The sequence below is a fragment of the Lynx canadensis genome, chromosome B2 (genome assembly GCF_007474595.2).
Source record: "Lynx canadensis isolate LIC74 chromosome B2, mLynCan4.pri.v2, whole genome shotgun sequence".
In the NCBI taxonomy this organism is placed as follows: domain Eukaryota; kingdom Metazoa; phylum Chordata; class Mammalia; order Carnivora; family Felidae; genus Lynx; species Lynx canadensis.
This window is the reverse complement of record NC_044307.1, coordinates 91086618-91111591: the sequence shown is the minus strand read 5'-3', so window position 1 is coordinate 91111591 and position 24974 is coordinate 91086618. Positions and strand designations below refer to the sequence as shown.

The 24974-nt window shown below is 46.5% G+C and overlaps 1 protein-coding gene across 1 annotated transcript in view; it reads left to right on the top strand.

The window, feature by feature from the left end:
• Positions 1-1704: 1704 nt before the first annotated feature.
• SIM1 (SIM bHLH transcription factor 1) overlaps positions 1705-24974 on the top strand; it is a 70517-nt gene continuing 47247 nt past the window's right edge. The window contains exons 1-9 of the mRNA XM_030316030.1: positions 1705-1999; positions 2704-3319; positions 12723-12805; positions 16215-16304; positions 16813-16921; positions 17066-17151; positions 17795-17994; positions 18191-18297; positions 18962-19109. Of these exons, the coding sequence (XP_030171890.1) occupies positions 3145-3319; positions 12723-12805; positions 16215-16304; positions 16813-16921; positions 17066-17151; positions 17795-17994; positions 18191-18297; positions 18962-19109 (998 nt within the window). The 5' untranslated portion in view covers positions 1705-1999; positions 2704-3144. The remainder of the gene's footprint in view (positions 2000-2703; positions 3320-12722; positions 12806-16214; positions 16305-16812; positions 16922-17065; positions 17152-17794; positions 17995-18190; positions 18298-18961; positions 19110-24974) is intronic.

Here is a 24974-nt window from a genome sequence, read left to right as displayed (position 1 = left end):
AACACGCACCTTTTCTATCTACATGCAGTGGTTAACTTCATTTTATCTTGTCTTTCTGGAATGTCGTGTATAAGAGAGCCACAGTACCTCTCTCTGTATTCTTCCTCCTCTCTTGCTGGGAGCTTATCACTAGGTAGAGGGAACTCTCGCAGGGCCAGGTCTCTAAGTGGCTACAGCCTCCGAAGAAATAACTCCTTCTAAATTAGAGCCCATTAACTAGATTCCAGTTTTGAAACACCTATAAAATCTGTGTGTTTAGTATTTCCTTATTCTTCCTATCCATTCACCTCTTCTAGCCAGGTGTTTCCCAGATGTGTAAATATCTCCAGAAAGCTCCCGTTGTCGTCCTGCGAGCTTACTGCCATCGGGCGGCAAGGAGGTGGCAGATGTCTGCATTTCTGAACAAACACTCTTAAAGTTGTTCCGAATATCAGAAAAAATGGCACCTACCCTTCTTCAGAGTATGTGTTTTCTCGGCGGCAATTACTGCCACAAACGAGAGGACGAGTGCAACATTATTGGTGTTCTGTCTTTTGTCACCGATGAAACAACTGCCCCCAAGTGTACCCACGGGAGAAGAACCGTGGTCACCATCAGCACCAAAAAAAAAAAAAAAAAAAAAGAAGAGCGGGGAATCGCATGTGTAGGGAGTGATTCCAAACAGAAGTCATTATTTGGGGAGGGGGAGCAAATAAACTTTCCCCCGTTTCTAGGTGTTGTCTTTCCTCAGATGACAGAGAAAAGGGCGATTCAAATTAGAGGGTCTCTTAAATATAATGTGTCAGCAGTAATACTTACAAGCGTTTGTTTAAAGGGTCCTGTTGGGGGAATTGTGAATGTTGTAGATTTATTCGTGCAAGGAACATTCATTTATCCAATTTTGCTTCCTGAAACAAAACCCAACAAAGAAGGCTTCGCTCTCATTTGAGATATCTATCTCTGTATCAACCACTCTGTCTGATCCTATCTTGGCCTGAAATGTAACCTCTTTCCCCCCAGAGTCCCCTATCTGCGTCCCATAGGACAACTCCACGGCTAAGCTTTCCACGGTGAGCAAATCAGCCCCCAAACTCGAGCCATTTAGGAAAAGACTCTTTGGGATTAAAGACAGGTGTATATTATCTTCTCTGGCGACGAATTCGGGGTCGCTGTGGTTTCAGAGAAACGTGAACCCCGGCCCCGCGCAAGCAGTGGGCCCTGCCACTTGCCCACGGAACGGCGCGGCCGCCAGGTCGGCCTCCGGGCCACCCGCGCCCGCAGTCTGGGCGACTCCAGCCTTGTCGCCGGGAGCCCCAGCCCCCTGGCCCGACCTCTGCGGCCTCAGGCCGCAGCCCGCGGCTCTCGGACGCGCGGGTCACAGTGGGCCCCGCGCTCTGGGCTGAGTGCGCAACCACGCCACCCCTGGGAGAGCAGGGGGCGAGGGTCCTGCGCAACACGCGCGAGGCCCCTGGAGGCCGGGAGCAGCGGCGGCCGGGCTTGTCAGGAGCGCTGCAGCCACGCGGGGAGCTGAGAGGCGAGCCGGGAGCAGCCGCGCGCAGGGGGTGATGCGGGGCGTGCTCGCGTCACTCAGCCCGGCCGGCCAATGAGCGCGTCGCCCCGCGGCACGCCGAGCCAATCGGAGGCGAGGAAGTTTGTGAGTGGCATTAAGGGTGGGCGGGCAAGAGGGAGCCCGGGAGTGAAGTTGAAGCTAAACCCCGTGAGCTATAAAGAAGTTACAGGGGGGCGTTTTCGGCTTCCAATTAGGAATAATACTGGCTTCGTAGCAACTACCGAGGAGGAGGATTCTAAAACCACCTCACCCGTCCCAAAGACCACATTCCCCTCCTTTTCCCACGCACCCCTCCCCCAATTCATGACCGAGAAAAGAAAAGGGAGCCGGGGCGCGCTCTGCTCCTCTCTGCCGGTGGGAAGCCGAGAGGCCGGCGGAGTTGGACGGTAGGCATGAGTACAATTAAGAGGTGGACGCCTCTGCACCCTTTGCAGTCAGCGGGGACTGAAGGTAGGTGAAGCGGAAGACACCTTGCGCCCGCCCAGAGGCACCCGCAGCTCTACGGCGGTGGGGGAGGCCGGGACGCCTCCCACCGCCCCCCTCTCCGTGCCTGCGAGGGGCTGTCGTGAATGTGCCACCTGTTAACCTGGCGCTGCCGTGCCCGGCGTGTTGCCGCCCCCACTGGGCAGGGAGAGCCCCGGGTCGCCTTGGGAGTCCCGAGGGACTTGATGTGTAAGCGCCACTTTTTGAGGAATCCTTGAGACTCGAGACCCAAGTTAGAAAGGTAGCCAAATTCCACATCTGCCAAAGCGGGGGGACTGAAAGGCGGCCCCAGCGCTGTGGAGGAATTCTGATTTGCGGAAACCTGCTTTCCTGGGACGTGCTCCTGGCCTGGGCGCGGGCACGGGGACCAGCGCCTGCGGGTCTTCTCAGGGTCTTCAAAAATATGCATTTTGTTGTTTGGGTAACTTCCCAGGGGGGCTGGAGAATGTGGCTGGCTTGGATGAGAGGATGCGAGCATTATTCGCAGGAGGCTCAGTCTCGCTATTGATTCCTCCATTTCTTATAAAACAAACAAACAAACAAACAAACAAACAAACAAACACACCCAGCCTGGACAGGCGCCTACCCGGCCGTTTTTCGGAATTCAGGCGAGTGCATGAGTGATTGCGGAGCTGCAGATCTCTTACGCTCTGATGCTGTTGTCTTCACAGTGGCCTGAAAGAGTTGTCCGGCGTTCCCGTTCTTCCCAAAGGGGCTGGGAGCCGCCTCAAATGCCGCGGGACTGAAGAGCAAACGTCGGGGATTATTATGTCGATTTTCCGGGGCCCGGGCGCCGTCGCGCGGAACAGAAGAAAAGCTTGGCTCCTCAGGGGTCCCGCCGGCATTTGATATCCAGAGACTCCTAGGATTGCCCCAATTGCGTGGATCAGCAACTTTCCTACACTCTCTCCCGTATTTTTAAAGAAAATTATTGTCTGTTCGCTGCGTTGGTCTTTTACTGCCATCAATACCCTGAAGCAAAGATTTCAGCCTCTTCATTCAAAGTATGCCTTATATTTTTGTCAAATATGATCTCTAATTGAAAGTTTATTTTTGCTTTTGGATGCATCTGTGGAGCTCATGTTGTAAGAAGAAAGGGGGAACGAGACACAATGAAAGAGAAGTCCAAAAATGCTGCCCGGACTAGGAGGGAGAAGGAAAACAGTGAATTTTATGAACTGGCCAAATTACTGCCTTTGCCCTCGGCTATCACCTCGCAGCTGGACAAAGCATCCATAATCAGACTCACGACCAGCTATCTCAAAATGAGAGTAGTGTTCCCAGAAGGTAAGTGACTTTGCCCAGATGAAATTTCAAAGGCAGAAGGAGTAGAGATTTGCCAGTGAGTGAGCCTACACCACTGAACAGAGAAGTGCGGTCACACATGCATACATACTCTCTGCAAAGGGAAGTTTAGCATGGCTGCTTGACTGTGGACCTCTCTGAACTTAGAATTCCTGTTGCCTTTTTGTGGCTCTTTCTACTTCCCCATTAATACTTTCTCTCTAGTCCATCGGATATGTTTGGTTGGGAAGCAGCCCAACAGTGCTTTTGTCAACACTTCAGATACTGAGCTCGATTGAAAGTACAACTAATCCAAACATGACTTTCTTTTTTTTATTCCTCTTGTTAGAATTGTATCTAGCAGAAAGCAGGAACATTGCCAAATTCTTGTATTTTTGCTACATATAGATAGACCCGCGTACATGGAGCTAAGCCAGACAATAATTTCTCTATATGTTTACAATTATGCATTTGAGCACCAGGCATATTTGTGAACAACTATGTCCTGAATTTACCCAGTCTCTTGATTGTTTATAGCAAATTTAGTCTGGGTTTTGAGATATTCGCAGATTCTGAAACTAACTCTGGGGCTTGGTGATTTCCAACTCTGAGCTTGATATTATCTCTGAGATAATAGGCTAGGACCCAAACACATAAGGTTGAATTAAGAAGACTAGCCCGCTTAGAAAATATCTTCTAGGTGGAAGCTTGGCAAAACTGATCCTGGGAAAACTGTATTATAAGGCCCAGAAGGAAGAACAGCTGAGCTGGTCATGATTTAAAACATGTATTTAGATTATAAAGATTCACTGTGTGAGGACAGAGCAGCCTCCAAAGAACACTGTCCATTTATACTCACTAGGAAAAGGACACTTCCCTCTTCCATTTTCCCATCCTTTCCTTTACCCACATTCAAATAATATGAACAAATTTAAAAAAAATTTAGATGTGTCTTTGTCAGAGGAGAGAGATTGGGAAATACAAAGGAGAGAATCCTAAACAAACAAAAAATTCCAAGAGAAAGAACCCTGTTTATTTACAAATCGGAATGTCTTATTTGACCCGCAGAGGTTTATGTTATTGTTGATTTGGGGTCCTTGGGGTTTGTTGTTTTCTTTTAAGGAAATAGGGGGAAGGAAATAGAGTCATTATTGGGCTTGGAGTTTCACTTTGTTTGATTTTGACTAGAAGTTATTATCTGAATCAAAATCTTGCAAATCATGCTGACAAATTAGTCAGGAGCAGTAAAGGAAAACTTTCAAATCATAGTTCAGTTTTACCCCCAAACTACAAATAGTGTTATAGTTGTTGAACAATCTCAGTTGACCGTGGAAACCACAGGAGGAGAGGAATCAAAACCTAAAGTTCCTGAAAAGTTAAAGAAAAAGAAAGGAGGGGGAATTTATATACTAAAAACCATATTTCCCATTCAAACTGTGCTGAGAATTGCTAGTGGGAAAACTACTATTATGCCACACTGCCTTCTGTTTAAAAAAAAAAAAGAGATCTCGTTGTCTTTTATACTGTCAGCGCCTACTTTATAAAAATAAAGCTATTGCGAACTCGGCTGGCCGCGCTGTTCCTAACAGGATTATTAGCAGTGATTTGTCAGCCCCTGCGGTCTCAGTGGGCTCCCTTTCTGCGTGATTTCTAACGGGTCTCGTCAATTATCGGTGCCGAAGTCGCTCGCTGTTTGATCAGAAGAAGCATATGGTGTTGCTTGTGGGGCTGCGAGTAATCGCGGGAGGAGAAGAATAGCGGGTCGGCGTTCAGGGCGGGCACCGGGAGAGGGATAGGAGCGCCCGGGGAGTCGCCGGGCCAGGGGCGCCCGTCTTTGTCGTGCAGACCCGGGCAGGCGCGGCCGCAGGGTATTGGGCTGGTTTCGGTTGTTTTGATTTTGTTTTCTAAGAGAGCAAGCTTTCTTGTTTACTTGAGTGCGAACTCCACAAATTATAAATCGCGTGATAAATAAGAGGAACAGAAAGTAAACTCTCTCAGCCAACTTCTCATTTGTAAAGAGAGCACTGGCGAAGACTCCCCCTGGAGTCCCCTTGGTGGCTGGGCTGATCCCCTGTGGCTACTTTAACCGCGACTGTGCTTTCTGCAGCCCCTGTTCACCTTCCTCCGGAGCCCCAGGCCCCTCCCTCTTCTCCCTTCCTCAGAGGCTAGTGTGAGTTTATGGGGAGGAGGGGATGGACGATGTGTGAACTCTGGGCACATCATTTATTTCTCCAGCTACTGTTGAGCTCATAACTCACCGGCAGCCTCCACCCGGTGAGTTAGACGGGGTCATCCGAACAGCTGGCTCCTAGAGATGAGGTTTTAGTGAGGATAGATTAGCTTAAAAAATTCAAAACCCAGACACAGCCCTTTAAAATATAAAACAATAACAACACACACACACACACACACACACACACACACACACACACACACAAAACCCAACATCTTTCAAAGGAGTGATATAATCACAAACGGCAAAACCAGGCACAACCTGCAGAGGGTGCCAAATTTGGGTTCAGCTGTGGACTGAAGGAGGAGAGTAGACAAGATTGGGTCCATGGCAGTGGGGGGAAACTGAGCATTTTATGTAAAGGTTATCTTTTTAGTGATGAGAAATGGAAAGAATTTGTTTGCAGATGTAGTCCATTGTTACACCTATCTAGATGCCATTCCAACACATAGTAGGTCTTAAATTTTGTCCTAAGGATGGAGTAAAGACAGCTCTTTCATCATGGTAAGCTTTCTGTCACATGTAACATGGATTTTTGCAATGTATATAATCTAAAATAATTATAAATCTGGTGACATCTTTGTTATAGGCACAACAATGACTATAAAACCCCACTGTTTCAGCTCAGATTACACTTCATCTACAATACCCTTTAATATCAAGAGGCTTAATCAACAAAGAGAAATCTTTCCATACTTATATTTGAAAAAATTTACAAAATATTCTTAAAATATAGCTAATTCTCCATCACTACATATAGTTTACCCCCCGGGTTCTGGTAGAGTCTTTGGGCAAACTTCAGTTTTTACTTATCTGAGTAGATAAAACTGAGCTGTTGAAAGAAAGATGAAAGGGGGGGTGGAAACAGAGGAATGGAATATGGGTACCTGAAATAATTAAAAATAAAGCATTAGATTGGAGACTTCATACTAAAAAAAAAAAAAGGAAGATTACTGTGAAATCGTTAAAACTGTGTATCTTCCATTGGCAACATATCCTATTCTAAAATAGCCTTGCAAAGAAAAAACTTGAGGCATCTAGAAATGTGTAAGTCTTTGGTGTTACCAAAGCCAGAAAGGCAGGATTAAAAAAAAAAAAAAAGATAGTGTGACTTCATGTGCAATATTGGACAAACTCAACTACAAAGTAATATATATTTGCTATCCAGATAGAATACAGTTTTGGCTAAGCGTGTAGTGGCTTGCTGAGTAACCTTTGAAAGGATCAGACGTGTTTTCAAATCTATAACCATTCAGAATCTTGGTAACATCACACTGCCATATCATTGTCAAGATGTCTTGGGAAAATAAAAATAATCACAGAATTGAAATTAGTAACTGTGCAGGAAAGAGTCTCTACAAAGGCTGGAAGGACAAGGATGATTAAACAAACCTCCACAGACCCTTTCTATAATATTCACCTCAAGACTGAAATCCTTAATCGCCTTATATTTTTTCGAGGCCGGGAACTGAAAGAGAAAAAGAGGCCCCATTTCCCACGTGGATGGGTGATTTAAGGCTGTTTTTCTTGCTGCTCGGGGAAATGATTGAGCATTAGGTTTCCATGTTTATTTTCCTACAGAAGTTTTTCTCATTTAAAAGCCTTTAAGCCCAGTTTACCCTCCACGCTGGTTTTCTCTGTTTAATTCCAGTTTTGATGTTGACTTAAAATGTAGAGTGCAGAACTAAACTCTGCACAGAGCATTTGCAAGGCAGATTTATGTGCTAGAAATTGTAGATCAGATCAATGAAAAAACACTTTTTTTTTTCTTTAAAGGGAACGATCACTAATAAAAACAATACAGCAAAACAATCCCGTAAGCTATAGCGGGATGCTTTTAAGCAGGGTACAATCACATACTTTAAGTTAAAATCGGGTTAAATTTCCAGAGGACAAACATATTTTCTAGAAGAGTTATTTTTCAATCCTGGGGAAATCCTGGCACCTTGGAGCTTTTGCTGACACAAAAGTGGACACAATTCGAACCCATGGATGATTGCCGCACCTCTCTATATCGGCACAGATATTTCTCAAGAGAATGAGGTTTAGACCCAACTAACACCTTATGCTTTTAGCTGTCCACCCATTGCCAGTCTCGGATTTATGGAGTTTTAAATTTTGCGTGGGGGAAGGGAACCCTCAAGGATTTAGCAATGGGCCTGATAATTACAAAGTACTAAAACAGTGTTTGAGAAGTGCGGGACAAACTTTCTTCGGGTAGTCCCATCCTGAAGGCGGGTCCTGTGCGGAGTCGCTCTACCTCGGTGGTGCGCGCGGGAGCAGAGACCGAAACCTTACAGAAGACTCCACCGCGCTTCTGGTACGCACCAAAGCACGCAGCGGGGAGAAGCACGTTATCATGCTGCCCGCAGGCCAAGCCCGCGCGGTGCGGCTCATTCTGTCCCAGCCGCGGGTGGCTTTAGCTGAGGGTGTGCCAGTTCGAGGTCTCCGCATGGTCCAGACCAGATCTCTGCTCTCCCAACGTTCGAGGACGTCTCAGCGAGCCTACCCCAAGCAGAAGCTGGGCCGGTGCGGGCGTGTGCCCTCCGTCATTAGTGCTACCTGGGCCACTGCTCCAAGGACCGGCCGTTGTTTAAACCTGAAGCCGAGATCCTGCCCGAGCCCGCAGCCAAATAGAACGCGGGCGGCAGATCTCTGCGCAGCGGGGTTTTCGCGTCTGTCCACCTGCGCCTGCCTTTGGGCTTTGGCATTGCCCCTCCCGGCCACTTTTGAAGACCTGGATCCCTGGGGCGACACCGCTTGACGTTTTTCAGCGTCATGCAAGGCACTGCTGTCAAACCCGTGTCCATTTTCGTCCCACGGTTTAGTTGGGACCAGGCTGGAACACACCTGTCCCTCGTTACTGCTGTTCCTGTTCTTTTCGCTGCAGGCCAGACGCCGACAGCTTGGCTGGCCTGCTCGCTCCCGACCTGAAAGCCTAGCTCCAGCGCCAAAGCACAGCGAGGGTGCAGAGTCAGTGTTGGGACCATCATTCTCCACCCCAGATTTAGTACTAACATTAGTGGATTTCCCGGGTGCGGCCAGGGGCACACAGGGGAGAGAAAAGGCCACACTGCCACTGTGGAGTGCAGACACACGGGAGTGCAGGGGTCTGGGCTGCTGCGCGGGACAAAGCTAGGTCCCGCGCAGCTATCGACACCATCACGAGGTCCGCCGCACCCGCTAGGTGGCTGGAGAGGGCCTTGAGCGGGGAGGGCCACAGCGCCCACAGTCGACGCGAGAAGCAGCCTCCTACTCAGGGACCGGTCCAGGCGCGCTGTCTAGTCTAAGGGCGACCAATCTCCGTCCCTCTCTTCCTCAGAGCCTCTGAGGCCGCCAGGCCCCTAACACGAAGGCTGTTAGGTTGCTGGACAGGTGCGGTGGGGGGAGGTTTGGACAACATGCCCTCAGCGAGGACCCGCTGGCCTTGCGGAAAACCCAAGCGACTGAACAAGTCCCTCTGGGACCCGAAGAGGGCTTTTCCCACCTCAGTCACCAAGTTGTGGTCAGATCCCGGGACTGCTCTTCCAGCCCCACTCCCACCCACCCTCGTATTGCCTAAAAGGTATATTGCAATCTGTCAGTCGGACGAACCTTTCTGGGGACTACTACAAGGGGGACACATTTCTATTGAGATAGAGTGTTTATTTATTAAAGGGGGGGGGGGAGAGAACAGTGGAACAACCCCTTCTCTTCCTCCTCTTCCTGTCTGACTGAAAGAGGCGATGATGCCAGGTCTGTAATCTATATTTTGTCAAGGGTATGAAACTCATTCCGAAGGAAATGCTCGATCAATTTATTTTTGCTGCTTGTAATAACACAGCTGGATGATGCTTTGAGCTCACGCTAGACTGGGGCTCATCATTCATTCGCCAAGAACGGGCCTAAATTGTGCCTGTGGGATTAGGTCAATTTTAGTGGATCTACTTCGCCTCATTTGGTTACTAATTGGTTTCTTGTTTTATAAATCGAAATCTCATTTTCAGGAAATTACAAAACCCGTGCAGTCAGTCCATTGAGGTAATCCTTGGGTCAGGGGGTATTTAAATGGAAATGGCTCAACCGCGCACTGAGGGTAAGAGTGAAACTTCGCCCGGGTTTTCACATGAAATGTGAGCTAGCCCTTTAGATCCATAATAGATACATCCCTTCTAATACTACTTATGTAAATATGATAAACCAGACTTTAAGGGAAGGGGGGGCGGGGAGAAGCAAAATTTATCTGCTAAGGTTAATGTGGCATATCTTGGAAATCTTCCAAAATAGATTATGTTTTCCTTTGTCTTCGGCCACTTTAGCTGGGGAAAATCCTTTTGTCTAAAACCCGATTTAGTTATCGCCTCCCTCACAGAGCTCCTTTTCTCCTTTGCAAAACCCCGTTCCCTCGGCCTCACCGAATTACAAGAGAATCTTTAGATCTTGTTCCCACTGTAATCCTGCCGCAAAGGGAGCTGGTTTCCTCCTCATTTTAAACAGACAATCAAAGGATTTGTGAATTTTCTGCGGTAGGTCAAGTGCAGAAACGAAATCTCAGCTTACCCCCCTCGCCAACTGAAATTGGGCGCGGGAGCGCGTCACCGCAGGCCGGAGGTGACGGTTCCGGGGAGAGGGGTCTCTGGCCCACTCCAGGATTTTCGGGAGGCGGAACCCTTGACCGGGGCTACAGAAGGTGTCCTGGACAGGCTGAAGGGCGAGCTCAGCCCTAGGATTAGGTCAGGAAAGCCTGGCAGGTAGACGAAGGCAGCCAGTGCCTTATAAAACATTAACCCAGACAAAACCGTGTGACGGAGATTTCAACCGAGAACGTAGAGAAGGCAATGCTCCGTGAAAGCAAAAGGTTCCTTAAAAGGTGTGGGGGTGGGGGCAGGAGAGGGCGAGGGCGGCCCTTAGTAACCTGCGCCAGGCCGGCTGTTTATTAACCTGCTGGGAAGTCTTATTTTTCCCCGGTAGGCGCATACTAATGAGGCCGCAACCTGAGACAACAAACAGCCGAGGCTGGCGCTGGGGGTTCGGAACCAGTACTTAACCCCGAGCCCAGCTCGGGGACTGTCAGATGATTCGGGTCGGAAGGCCGTTCCCGGGCTGTTTCCAGCCGATTTGGGAGGACTTCATAATTTTAGAATAAGGGCATTTGTTGGCCCCAAGAGCAGGCTTCGCACCCTTCCGGAAGACAAGATTCCAGACGCAAGGAGGCCTCGGCCAGCTCCCAGCGGGCGGGAGCGCCCCGGCCGTCCGCCCCCGCAAAGCTTGGCCCTTTCAGGCCTCGGCCGGGCCGGGTGTCCACGGGCCAGCGCCACCCGCGTCCCTAGCTCTCCCAGCAGGATCCTATCCCCCTTCCCCGGTTTGGCTCTCCCCAACCAAACCAATCCCCCCACCCCCGCCACTTCTGGGTGGGTGTGAGCTGCAATGAAAAAATGACCGACCGCGCGGTGCCCGAAACCCGGAAGGAGGATAGCTTGGCCGAGACCCGAGGAGCGAAGGGAAGGTGACCAGGCGAAGGGGTGTGTACAGGTGGCTGTGTCGGAGGCCCTCCCGAACAATCCAGAAGGACCAAAGCGATTAGGGCAGTGGAGTCACTCCAGGGAGGGAGGCTAGGGCGGGCTAAAAGAGGCAGGGGGGATTGACTAGAGGCGAGGGAGGGAGAGGAGTGCAGCCGCGGGCGGGGAGCATCAGTGTTTGCAGAGCGGTGGGGAAATCGTTAGATTTATTTAGATGTGCAAACATCCAGAAAGACCCGATTCGAGCTTAAGGGGCGCTCATGGTTACTCGTTACCAGGGTTTTGATCGCTTGCTTTGGAAGCAGCTCCTGGCCAACACATTTTAAGAGTCCAACTCCATGTTTTATTCTGAAAGATCTGCCCTCACCCCCATATTACAATGCGAGCGTGTTTGTCATTGTGTACTTCATAGTGATTCGTACTTTAAAGCAGTAAATCAGTAAATCACACCCCCTTTGTCATGTTAAACCTTGTTTAATGGTGTAAAAGAGTTTACCTAGTTAAATTAATTTCAGCAGCAACACTGTTAAAAAATATTACCTGTAAGTAGTTATGGGTAGTACAACCTCTTCCTCAAGTTTCTTCTGCCTTATTATTTTTTTTCTTTCTGCAAACATGTACTATAGCAGACTCCCTTTTAGTTTTGTTTTTTTTTTTAATCAGCTACGGGTATCCAGAGAATATTATTTAAAAAGGTTTTTTTTTTTCCAGAGAATTTTCTTTTTTAGGCATCACTAGGAGAAATTTCTGGCAAAGCCTGGAAAGATCTTAACGTGGTAACATCGAGGAGAGGAAGGGGCTGTCTTTGTTAATAGATGATACTTTTGTTAATAGAAGATACGTGGAGACTAGAGAAACTGAACGGTTCTCTATATCCAAAAGGAAACGAAAATATTGCCAAGATGGTGTTCGCACCTGAAAGTAAACAAACAAACAAAAAAGCCTACACTGTTTTGTTTTTGTTTCGTTTTGTTTCGTTTTGAGGGGCGAGGTTAGGTAGGATGTGTAAGACTAGGGGTAGTGGGGAGGAAGCAGAAGAATAAGCATTGCTCAGGGATGTAGGTGCTGGAAACCATCCACAAGCAAACGGATTTCTCCGAAGGGGATTAAAGGCAGAGGCCTAGGGGAGGTTAACTGGCTGGAGAGCCCCGCAGCCAAAGAGAAAGAAAGCCCAAGGACCAGCTGGACTCAGTTCACAGCCTCAGGTATTCGCCGCGGCATTCGCTGGAGGCGTGGACATCCTCGGCCTCGTGATAAGGCAGATAATGAAGCTTTGGGGGAGAAATAGTCCCTCCCCCCTCTAAGCACAGTGGTGAACTTTCGCAAAAGTTACCGTTCGGGTGCCTTCGGCCCTTGCAAGGCACACACAAGCGGTCCTCAAACCCCGCCACTTGAGGTACCGCCAAGAGGGGTGCTCAGCCAGGGCTCTGCCCTCCCTGAGAAGCTCTCACCCGCCCCCCGAGAGGGAGTCTGACCTCTACGCAGTCCTTTTAAAAGCAGAGAGGGAGGGGCCGAAATTCACAGGCTCGCATCCTAGGCAGTAGTGGTGCCCGGAACTCCGACGGTACCCAGTGGTGCGCGCGAACTTGCGTGCGTGCCATAACCGCGGCACTAGTCTCAAACTGCTAGCCAGGTCGGAGTCCCATCGCTAAAGGGTGTCTCTGTGTCTCCACAGGGCTCGGCGAGGCGTGGGGCCACTCGAGTCGCACCAGCCCCCTGGACAACGTAGGCAGAGAACTGGGCTCCCATCTGCTCCAGGTACCCGCGCGGCGGCACATAAGCTTCGAGGGCTCAGGTGCCTGGCCCCGCGCTGGGCTTCTTGTTTCTTAGGAAAATAGGATCAGGCCCAGACGTAGCCTTCTCGCAGCCCCTACAGCCCCTTGAAAATTAAAACGCTGAGCTCTTAACCTCGTTGGGTGCAGATGGCGCCTCTCGAGGCGGAGAGGGAGGCAAGGTGAATTGGCACGTTGGCTTTAGAGGGGAGTCCGGCAAGGCCCCAAATCAGGACGGCCGTCTCGAGGGAGGGGGCGCCATTTGACACCATTCGGTTGAGAGAACCGAAGCGCGCCGGCCCGGCTGCAAAACAGCCAGAAATGAAGGATTTACACAGGAATAACGGGAATCTAGTAGAAATGCCCATCAGTGCTTTAAGCGCACACATTCCAGAGCCAGCTGCGTGTGCAGCTCTTTTCATCTTCTCCCTGTAGTTCGCGGGCTCTCCCCTGTCTCTCTATGAGCTCTCACCCCAGGCCAGCCCAGCCCAGCGCGTGTACAGACCCTCGCGTACACACATAACACCTCCCCAGGTAATGAGTTTACCCAGGGCGGAGGCACCCATTACCGCGTTGTTTGCAGTGCGCACCGTTTTAAATTGCCCGTTGCCCGCTTAAGTCGCATAGCAAATATTTAAAATAGCAAAACTCCCGGTGGCATTTTTAGGCTTGACACTTGTCTCCCACCCTCCACCCCCTTATTATTATCCTTGTCCGACCCCCCCCCCCCCAAGATCCTCTTGTGGCAGCCTCAAACCTAAGCAGCATGGCGGGGGAATCTGAGTTAATTCTTCCTCCTGGGCCAGACAGGACCAGCATCCCATGGCAGAAGTGCTGTGGCCTTCCCTGTCCCATGGCTACCTTGTCCCTCCCTCAGTGCCTGAAGCCAAAGAGATTTTAGTGTCACAGAGCAAAGAAAGGCCTGTGTAAGCATTCCCTCATAGGCCTGGTCTTCATACATCTGAATTCAAATAGAAAGGCATCATCACTCTCCTTTCTCAGGGACACTTTTCATCAGTTGTCTCTCAGCAATGCTCTCCCTGCCCCCAATCTTTCCATACTCCCAGCTGACTTTCCTCATCCATATAAACAAGAGAACAAAACCCAAACAATCTTTCTCTCCTTCTGGCTCTTGCCCAGTCTTCTTCCTCTTCTTCATCCCAAACTTCTGGAAGAATTTCATTACCCTCTCAATTTCCATCATTCACCCTGCTGCCCTCACTTCCACACCACTGCCGTCTGGCATCTCTCCTAACTGTTGTGCTCTGTACAGGCTCCACCACATTTTGATATCCAGCATAGGATGCGCATCTCTTATCCTACCTGACTTTGTTCATTGCACAAATATAGTAGGGCCAACTGTGTGCCAGACAGAAAGCCTTGCCCCCCATGGAGTTCACATTCTAAGGAGAGCAGCCTTGCAAACCCACATAGGTACATTACATAGTGTAACAGGTGGTGTAGGTGCTATGGAGACAAATAAGAAGGGGGAGGGTGGGGACTGTGAGTAGTGCCACTTAAAATGGGGACGTTGCAGAGGACTTCACTGAGAAGGTGACATTTGGGTAAATACCTGACAGGGTGGCACTGCTTACTTGACATTCACCCTCTCTCCTTCAGTTTCTAAAGTAGCGCAACTTCCTGGATTCTTCTCCTTCTCTACTTGCTCCTCTGTTTTGCCTACTGCTGTCTGGCTGTAAATGTTGGTATTCCTCCAAGGTTCCACCTCTGTTTCTCCTCTCACAGCTTCAGGGCCTCATGGGTGATCTGGGCCAACACCACAACCTCAACTTCTTTCCTACATTTGCATGACTCCAGCTGGTTTCTCCAGTCTAGACACCCTTCTGAAGCTTCAGACTTATTTCCTACTGCCAACTGAAAATCTGCATATACCTGAAGTTTAGCATCTCCAAGACAAGAATTAATTACCTCCCTCCTCCAGACTTCCACTCCCACAAAAACTCACAACGCTTCCCTAAATTTTCAGTCTTGGCTAATGCTCTTACCCTCTACTCAATGACCTTGAAGTCACTCTCAGCTTCTCTCTCTGCCACCATAAACTCCACAGCTAGAACCATCTTTGACTTAAACTCTCCCTCTTCCTCATCACCCTGTGACCACCCAAGTTTAGGCTCAACCATCTCTGATCTTTTCATCCCACTTTTTCCTCCTGTAGGTCATTGTTCACATTCTACCACTGAAAAACAAAACAAAACAAAACAAAAAACAACGCACACACACACACAGACACACACACATTTAAACATGATATTTCTTTGCTTAGAAACTGCTGGAACCCTGATGCCTATAGGAGCATCTCCGAATTCTTCTGATTGACATCTCAAACTCTCCAAAAACCCAGCATCAGTGTACTTTCTCAGCCTATCTTTGGCACACCAAATTTGTTGAGCCTGAGTACACCAGATGTACCCTACCCCCCACCAGTCCCTGCCTTTGCCACGTCATTCCTTCTGCCTAGGATTCCTTTCCTCCCATCTCCAGTTCAAGCTTCCTCTTCAATGTTCTGCTCAAACCGGTCCTCTGAGGCCTCTGATTCTCCTCCAGGCCACTGTCCACTCAGCTCTGCGGTCATTATATCTGTCTTTAGCCAGTCTCTGCCGCTGGACTTCCAGCAACTTGAGAGCAGGATCTGACTCATCCTTATGTCTCCACTGCCTGGACTGAAGCCTCATTCACAGAGATAAAGGGACAGTGAAAGTCTAAGATTTTCTTTCATGGAAAGCCTGTCAGTTTGATGCATCAGTGAAACACACACATCTACACACTATGGAACTACTCTGTGGACTTGCTACCCAGAAAATTTTCATTTCCTAACCCTGCCTCTCCCAGATTCTTTCTGGAGCTACTGGCCAGCTGCCTTCTGTCTAAAAACTTTTCAGACTACCAACACTTCCATATGGCTCAGTGCCCCTTTCCTAAACCCTGCAGGTACTCTTTCCATTATAGGATGCCACCACTATGGAGTCCTCCAAGACTGACTCAGGAAACTATTCTTTCTTTCAGTGACCATCAGCCCAAGAACTTAACCTACCTCTTATAATGGGCTGTGATCCTCTGCCCCCTATGTTTGTGTGTGTATGCTACAGATATATGTCTGTATTGTCCATTTCAGTGGGTCATGAGTCTTGGAGGGCAGTACCCTTGCCCACCACTTTCTCTGGGTGTCTCCCAGTGTGCTGCATGTCCCAGATGCTTACATACTTGGAATGAACAAAAGAGGGGCTCTTGTGGCATATTTTCTTTGCCCTATTTCCTGTCTGCTTCTCTCTACTCCATGTCTCTGTTCTTCTGGCTGAACATCTCTGACTTCTGCCCCCTACCCCAGTTTCTCCCCACAGAGGGCTCTCCATTCAACTCTGTTTCTATCTCCCCAGACCCTGGATGGCTTCATCTTTGTGGTGGCCCCAGATGGGAAGATCATGTACATCTCAGAGACAGCCTCAGTCCACCTGGGTCTTTCTCAGGTAGGTGAGTGGTCCACACCTCCAGCCTTCAATGCTTACAGCCAGAGCTGGAGGCCAGAGGTAAGGGGGTGGTGGTTCCCCAAAGCTTTTGTATGTGCATTTCTGGGACTGGAAAAATCTCAGCTGGCAGGTCTGCTTCTCTCTTTTCCTCTACTTCCCTTATCCTTTGGCTTCCACCCCGAGCCCAAACAATGCTGTCTTTTGGAGTCTACCATAAGTCAAACACCATGGATGGTAGTCACATACCAATGCCTGATGTTTTCACCAGAACATTGCCGGGAAACTACGACTGTTCCTACTACCATTATAATTACTATTATATTATTATTTCCTCTCATAGATGAGGAAACCTAGCTTAGACTGCAGTAAGTAGCCAGCAGCAGAACTGGAATTAATACTCAGGGCTGACTCTAAAGTTCTGGCTCCTGTCCTCACAGGCCTGTAGACAGCCTGGTCCAATCTTCCAGCCCCACAAGGGTTGGAGAAGGTGATACCCCCCTCTTTACAGGTAGAGCTGACTGGGAACAGCATTTATGAATACATCCACCCAGCCGACCACGACGAGATGACCGCGGTGCTTACAGCTCATCAACCCTACCACTCTCACTTCGTCCAGGGTAAGGCAGTTGCTCGCCTGCACTACTTGGGTCCCTTGCTGCCACCGCCATTTGCTTCTCGCTTTTCCCCAATTAGCCAAGGTGGGACCTGGAGTCACACCAGCCCTCTCACATCCTTCGCCTCCCTCCTCCCCTCTCTCCCAGAATACGAGATCGAGCGCTCCTTCTTCCTCAGAATGAAGTGCGTCTTGGCCAAGAGGAACGCGGGCCTCACCTGCGGTGGCTACAAGGTGTGTGGCTGAGAGGGATGATCCTAGCAGCGTGTGGGGGAAAGTAGCAGAACCAGAGGAACTCGAGGGCGTGGGAGGGACATTTCTGAGTCCCTGACTGCCCCGAGGGCGTCCTCCGAAGGCATCAAAGCTCTGTCTGCCTGGGAGCATCTCAAGAGTTGTTGAACTTCCTGAACACTTGGGGACTACTAAGTTTTAAGACTTGGTTTCACTGTCTGGGATACTGCTGGGCTGCAGGGACTCTTAATCTGGGGCTCATAATGGACCTTAGGGCTGTGTAAAACATCTGAAATGGTCGGTAATTTTGGCGGATTCTTAGAGTTTACTCACAGCATCAGATTAAGAACCAGAGCTTTAGCTCCAATTCAGGTTCCAGGGCCCCATGGGCAATTTTGATGAGTTAATGATGGCAAGGCCCATGCCTCTGTATTTTTACAAGCTCCCAGGTGAGTTCAGTGTGGCAGGATAGACATTCCTTGAGACACTTTGGAACACCAATAACTTTGGACAACTCAGTGCAGGGGCGTGGCTCGCATGGCGGTTTGTGGCTCAAGGGAGTCACAAAATGTTTCAATCGCTTACCCACCTTTTTGGGATGTTTCCTGGCGGTGGCTGAGTCTCACCCCTTCATCCTCCTCTGCAGGTCATTCACTGCAGCGGCTACCTGAAGATCCGCCAATACAGCTTGGACATGTCCCCCTTCGATGGCTGCTACCAGAACGTGGGCCTGGTGGCTGTGGGCCACTCGCTGCCTCCCAGTGCCGTCACGGAGATCAAGCTGCACAGCAACATGTTCATGTTCCGCGCCAGCCTGGACATGAAGCTCATCTTCCTGGACTCCAGGTGGGTGGTCAGGTGGGAAAGGATCACCCTAGCAGGAGGATGGCCCTGCTCGGTGACCGAGAGCTCTTCCTCGACCTTCTGAGCCCATTTTGCAGATGAGGTGAAGTGAGGGCGGGCACCCAGGCCTGAGAGGACCGTGTGGGGTGGGGGGCATCCCTGCATCCTGCGCTCATCCCTCGAGGATTGCTCTCCCCAGAGTGGCGGAGCTGACGGGGTACGAACCTCAGGACCTAATTGAGAAGACGTTGTACCACCACGTGCACGGCTGTGACACCTTCCACCTGCGCTGCGCCCACCACCTGCGTAAGGCGCCACTCTTCCCGGCCCAGGACGTCCCCCGCGCGGCATGGGGAGGGGAAAGGGCGTGATTTACGTCCACAGTAAGCGGTCGGGGAGGAGCCCTGGTAGCCGGGTGGTGGTGGTAGGTGACGCCCTTCCCAGTGGCTGCTCCAACACTGAGCCCCACCTTGTTTCCTTAATATCCGCAGGGAGAGTTTCTGAGTTTCTGGGGAAATTCCCCCAGGAGGGGTTTTATGCTCCCCACCTCCCACCCTCTGCAAGCCTCACTGAACATGGGAACAAAAACTGAGGCTAGGCCGGCCATTTGGCTCATATGCACAGACCTGCTTCAGCTTTTTTTTTTTTTTTTTTTAGCTTAATTTCCAGAAACAGGGAATATGAGCCTCGGAGTTCAGCTGCCCAGACGGTACCTTCCTTAGAAAATTGAGCGGAGGAATCCAATTTTAAGTGTCCCCCACCCCTTTGCTAATCTCCAGGGGCTGGCGAACTCGATGCAAATTCAGGGGAGAGACAGTCCATTTGGGAACCTACCGTTTGTCTCTCCCTCCTGCCTGGGGGCAGTCATTAGGGCCCACGGGGGACCTGCACTCCCACCGCCAGGGTTTGTGTTTGGGCGGGCTCAGGAGCCGGCTCCTTCACCACCAGCTGCCTTCTGTCTTTCCATCAGTGCTGGTGAAGGGGCAGGTGACCACCAAGTACTACAGGTTCCTGGCAAAGCACGGTGGCTGGGTATGGGTGCAGAGCTATGCGACCATCGTCCACAACAGCCGCTCGTCCAGGCCACACTGTATCGTCAGCGTCAACTATGTCCTCACGTGAGTGCAAGTCTGGGACCTTCGCCCACGCTAGGCAACCCTGGTCTCCGAGAGGGCGCGGGCGGTGGGCACTGCTGGTTAGGCGAGGCTGGGGCCCCCTGGGATACCGCTTCTGCCCCCCCCCCCCCCCCCCAGTGCACTCTGTGCTGGGAGACTGCAGCTTGAGCACTTTCATCTTTATGAAGAGGCTTCCCTCGTTACATTCTAGGAAAAGATTTAGGAGTTTTTCCACCCACAGTCTACATTTGCTTTCTGCTCTCTCTTTTAACCTTTTAAGCGAACTCTGCATTAAATAAAACTTAATGTGGCAGAAAGAAAAGAGAGAGAGAGAGAGAAAGAGAGAGAAAGAGGAAAGGGTAGGACGTACGGAGCCATTTATGGTTAACAAAAAGGACATCTGTTTCACTTTTTCAAATCTGGGTTTGAAGTTCTTAATTTTAACCAGAGTCTCCAATCAAAGTTAAGAGTTCTGAGAGAGTGATTCTTACGCTGAACCACAAAGAGGGTTTAAGTGACCAGGAGGGTTTGACTGTAACCTCCAGAAAGCCAAGGGACCCGACCCAAGGCTGCAAGTCTTCGCCGGCGTCCAGGCCTCGCGCGTTGTGTGACCGCGTCTCGAGGGAGGAGCCGGCCTGGCAGTGTCACCTACAGCCGGCCGGGCGGCCGCAGCGGCCGCGTTTGAGCTTTACTTCTAGAAACAATAATCGTCAGTGGCCCTCGGTGTGGCACTGCAGGCTGATCACGTGGCCTGGTGTGCGGCTGGTGAAGAAAGCGCCTTCTGTATAATGTTTGAATTGCCGTGGTTTGAAGCCTTTATGAAGAACTCTTTTGTGTGCACGGTTGCCTTTTTTTTTTTTTTTGGTAGTCGCTGAAATTCTTGTGATTTTAGGGGACCTCAGGGGTTATTTACTTTGGAAGCATTGACACGCCCGACACTTAGTAGAAATGCTATTTTCACATTAGGAAATTGGTTAAGGGGGTACTATTTGGAATCAGACTATCCTACAGGCCATGAAGACTAGATTCATTCCACGTTGTTTTAAATTGCCAAATTAAAAATGTAGTGCTTGAAAATATTATGCTTGGCAATAAGACTATTTACTCTGTGCCCTGTTTAATAAGAAAATTTAATTCAATAGACTTGGAAAAATGAATTGGGTTTAGATGAGGATTCAATATTCAAGAATAATAGCTGGTTATTAAGAAGAATCTTTTTTATTCCTTTCATTCAATAAATGGTATTAAAATAAACACTATTAGGTTTTTGTAATAGCAAGAAAGCTGTGGATTTTAATACAGAGCGGAAAAGATACAAGTATTTTGGATATCATGAAACAAAACCATCTATTTTATGAATGCAGTTTTTTGTATTATTAAAATAAACGTAAGAGAAAATGGCAAAACATAATTCATAAAATAAGCCATTCTGTGAAGCAGAAGTATTAAAGAGTGAAAAATTATGTCTGCTTACCATGGAGAGGAAACGGACATTCTTTAAGAAGGCGCTTTGTATGTCTGAGACATCACAGGCATTATACATACACTCTGTTCTCTGGTGGGTGCCTGTGGTTAGTAATCATTTTTTATCAAACAGCAGGGTATATAGTCACACAGACCCATACAAATGATCAGAATGCAAGTTAGACCTCCCAATGGGTAAGCTTAATTTATGTTTGGAGTCATTTTGGAATATTCTGTTTTGTTTTCCGGTGGATAAGTGTACTTTTCTTCTGCTGTTGGCCATGTCCTTCTTCACTTCACACACTTCTTTAGAGCTGCAGGATTAGGCTACCAACTTTACATAAGATTAAAAAGATGTAATGAGGATAAGTGATTTACAGAAGGAAAAATAGCATGGCTCATATTTTTCTAAATGTTTTATACCTCTGAATGAAAATAGAAATAAACAAACAGAAGCACACAAGACAAAAAGCTGAAATTGATTACCCTTTTATGAGTCTCAACTCCAATTCTTTGTATAAAAATTCTTAGGACGATTTTTATAGCTGCAAATGTGGAAACTGCCTTAGATGAAATGCCATCAAGTGGCTCTGTGTGTGTTGACAGGATTTTCATAATGAACAGGTTGCAGTTTGTTTGATGTGTATATCACACATCTGGCTGGAAGTTACTAATTTACATTGTCTTAGCAAATTAAATAGATGGCTATTGATTCTCTATGGTAGCAGTGAACTACCACATACATTTGTTTTCAAGGCTAGTTCTCTATGAAGCCTGAGAATGATAAGTGAGTTCTTTCCAAATATGCCACCTCAAACAATGTACTTAAAACCACAAGCCCCCCAAATAATTTGACAGGCCAGATGTTTTCCAAATTTAGACATTTTAATAGCATACATTTTGAAAAGATTTTCATATCATGGAAGCAGAGAGAATTTTAAATAAGCGTTGGTTAAATGAAGGTATATTGATGGAAGCTACATTCGTAAGAATCATTTTTCAAATTTCCTGATGATAAATTTATTGTTGAAGTTAAAATATGCCTAGAAATACTGGTCATCATTTTCTGACAAAAGCGATGATGAATATAAATCTTCGGTAACCTTGTTCTAATAAGCACCTACAACTGCAAATACAAGGATTTAGAGGCGGGTGATTCTTTTACCAGCCTTTGTATGACCATCATACAAAATGTTGGCATTCTGAAAAATCTAGAGAGGAGAAGAAGAGGCTATGATTAAATTTTCGAAATTCTCTTACCTTTTCTCTGGGTGCTTGAGGTTCCCAAAGCTTATATAGCTTTTCATGAAAACTCAAAAATATAAAAACAAAACCCAAACAAACAAAAAAACTCCTTTCAAACCAAGACTAACCAGTTCATGATTTTCTGTAAGACATAACCTGTTAGCTTTACGTTCCACATTAAAAAAAAACAAAACATTCTTACAAATCTTGAGTGCCCACAGGCTTTGAAATATTTGTTAAGTATGACAGGCCCTGCTCCCTGATTATTTTCAGGAGTATAGCTGGATGGAGGTAGTGTCTGGTAACAGTGAATGTTGGGGGAAATTCCAGAAAAGTATGGACAGTACAAGGAATACTGTGTAAAAACTGAGTAATTGTCTTGAAATCATATTCTCTTGAGTTTGTTTAACTAGTAGTATTAATTATTCATAGCCAGTTCAGATGGAAAACATTAGTACTTAACGTGAGGAAAATTGAAAATGTGGAACACCCAATAAACTACGAAAAGTAATTTCTAGAAAAGAGTCTTGATTCTTTTTATGTTTTTAAACTTAGTATGTTATATAAATAAAACTTATAAAATCTACTTTTAAGGGTAAACCAATGAAGTATAAACATCTCATTTTAAAATATTTAAAAACATTAATTTTTCAAATATATAGAAGGCTGAAAGAATACTACAATGAATATCCGTGTACACATCATCTATAATAGAAGCCATATTTGTTTAGTCTCTTTCTGCCTACATGTATGTGTATTTGTATGTGCATGTTTTTCTCCACTGAATTATTTCAGAGTAAGCTACAGACATCATCATACTTCACCCTAAATAACATTCTCCTATGTAGCCACTGCATATTTATGATGGCACATTTAAAGGGTTCAAAATTATTGTGTGTAGAAGGTTGCAAAAGTATACATGAGATCTAGTTTACTGATACATTAAAAACAATCTGTCACCGACATTCATCAAGAGCTCACTGATATATGACCTTAGTTAGGTTGACTGATAGATGATATTTGTGAGGGGACTTCTGTGGGATATAGCTGTAGAAGTTAGCGTATTTTAACCTAGACTTCTAATGAGAATTGTAAGCCAATAAAATTCTGTTATTTTTTTCTGGAAAGTAAAAGAGAGATCTTGAGAGTGATTTGGTAACTTTGGAATCAGACAGATTTAATATCTTCAACCATTTTTTTGTTAGTAAAGATGGCTTCTCTGCTTCTTTCCCAAGTTTAGGATGGAACATTCTTTTGGTGCAAAATCTCACATGCTGTTTGAGAGTGATTCACTGAACACATAGAAGGGATTCTCTACATTAAAATTTCTATGTCTGTGTTACAAAGAGCAGAACAAAAAAGAGACAATTTACATTAGTGGTTTATGTAACACTTACTATCTACTAAATAATCCTTTGAATTTGAAAGTTTGGGCCAAATGCCAAAGGAGACATACTTCCTTCGTGTGAAAGAAAATAAAGGGGTCTTTGTATTATAATTATTGCAGGTCCTATAATTTTTGTTTTTCTTTGTATGAAACCATTGTATTTCCCACAATTAAAAAGAGTTTTTAAGTCTTAACATATTCTATGAGTGTAAAGTCAGATGTACCCTTATCACATAGCAGCAAACATTAAAATACGCTCATATTAGCATGCTCTTTCAAGTATATTAATAGTGCTGAGTTAATTTGACATTTAAATTTAAAAGTATTTTTTTATTAATTTAAAGCCCAGTGATATTATTGTTAGTACTACCAGGAAATTTTAGAAAATGCTTTTTAAAAACTTGACCAATTATATGTGTAGTTATAAAAATAGGTTTTATTTTTCTGGTTAGCAAAAGCATTCTTTCATATTATAAATAACGTCAAATGAAGTGCCTTTTGACTTAGCAAGCTATGGCAAAATATAAAATGATTTTATTCTCATGCCTTGGATCTGTGTAACACTTGTTGCATAGATTTAATTTTTTGATCATTAAAAATAATAATCATGCGCTAATGTATACCCGTAAATTAGATTTGATCCTTAATTGTGTTTAATCTTTATTATAATAATATTGAACGTTGAAGCCCCAATTGTCCTTTTCAAGTGATTTTTTAAGTAACTGAATCATTATAGAGATGAATTGAAGACACATTTGTATGAATGGTAATTTATAACAACTGAAACTATTAATAGTAATTAATAGTGATTTTACAACTACCAAAACACTTTATTAAAAGAAAGATCTGGGGTATTTAGTCTGTTTTGTAGTGTATAGTAATACTAGTACTCGCTTATGTAACACATATAAAAGGATTTCATATCCTTTTTACTTATTGTAATTTTTTAATCAAGATATTCTGTATTTAGTTTTGAATTCATTGTTTATGTTCAAATTTTGTTTTACTATTACAAATGCTAAATACAGCATCATTACAAATGCTAAATATTTTTTTCAAAGTGCTGTCACTTTCATTACATAGTTTGCTCCTTTGACAGCTCTGTACAGGGTTCAGGCAGGGATTTTCCAGGTGAGGAAACTGACATCAGATATGCTAAGTAAGTGGGGAAGCCAGGATTAAAGCCTGGGATCTTGACTCCTACTGTATCCTAGGTTCCTCTGTATTGGGGTGGGAGTCAGGGAAAGAGGGATGGATATAAATGGGTAAGGCCTGTAGTGTTCAGCCCACCCAACTTCTGGATAGGCTTTCGTCTGGTCTCATTATGGAAGATTAAAAAGCTGCCTCTGTGTTGCTGCTTCACAAATATCTTCACAAAACAGATATTGACCATTTGGTGGTTTAAAACTAGCAACACTGCCTTCTCAAGAACATTCAATTAAGAATATATCTTTTTTTTTTTCTTAAGTCTCACTAAGAACATTTTCATTTTGTAAGAAAAAATGTGGCCTGCAAACATTTTAGTTTTCCCTGAGTTGCTTACCTTTAGATTACATAGATACATTATTGCTATTACTAATTATTTCATTTCTGCAACCAGATTTAATATTTTATGTTTTTGTTGAACAAATGTGTTAAAACAAATTTCTGCTCTCATTGTGTACCCTACAATGGGTTGGCAAGCTAGGTCATCCTTTTTATCAGCTGGGACACAAATTACCTCTCATGGCAGTGGGCTATTTCCTAGATGGTATTCTGTGTTTGAGGGACAA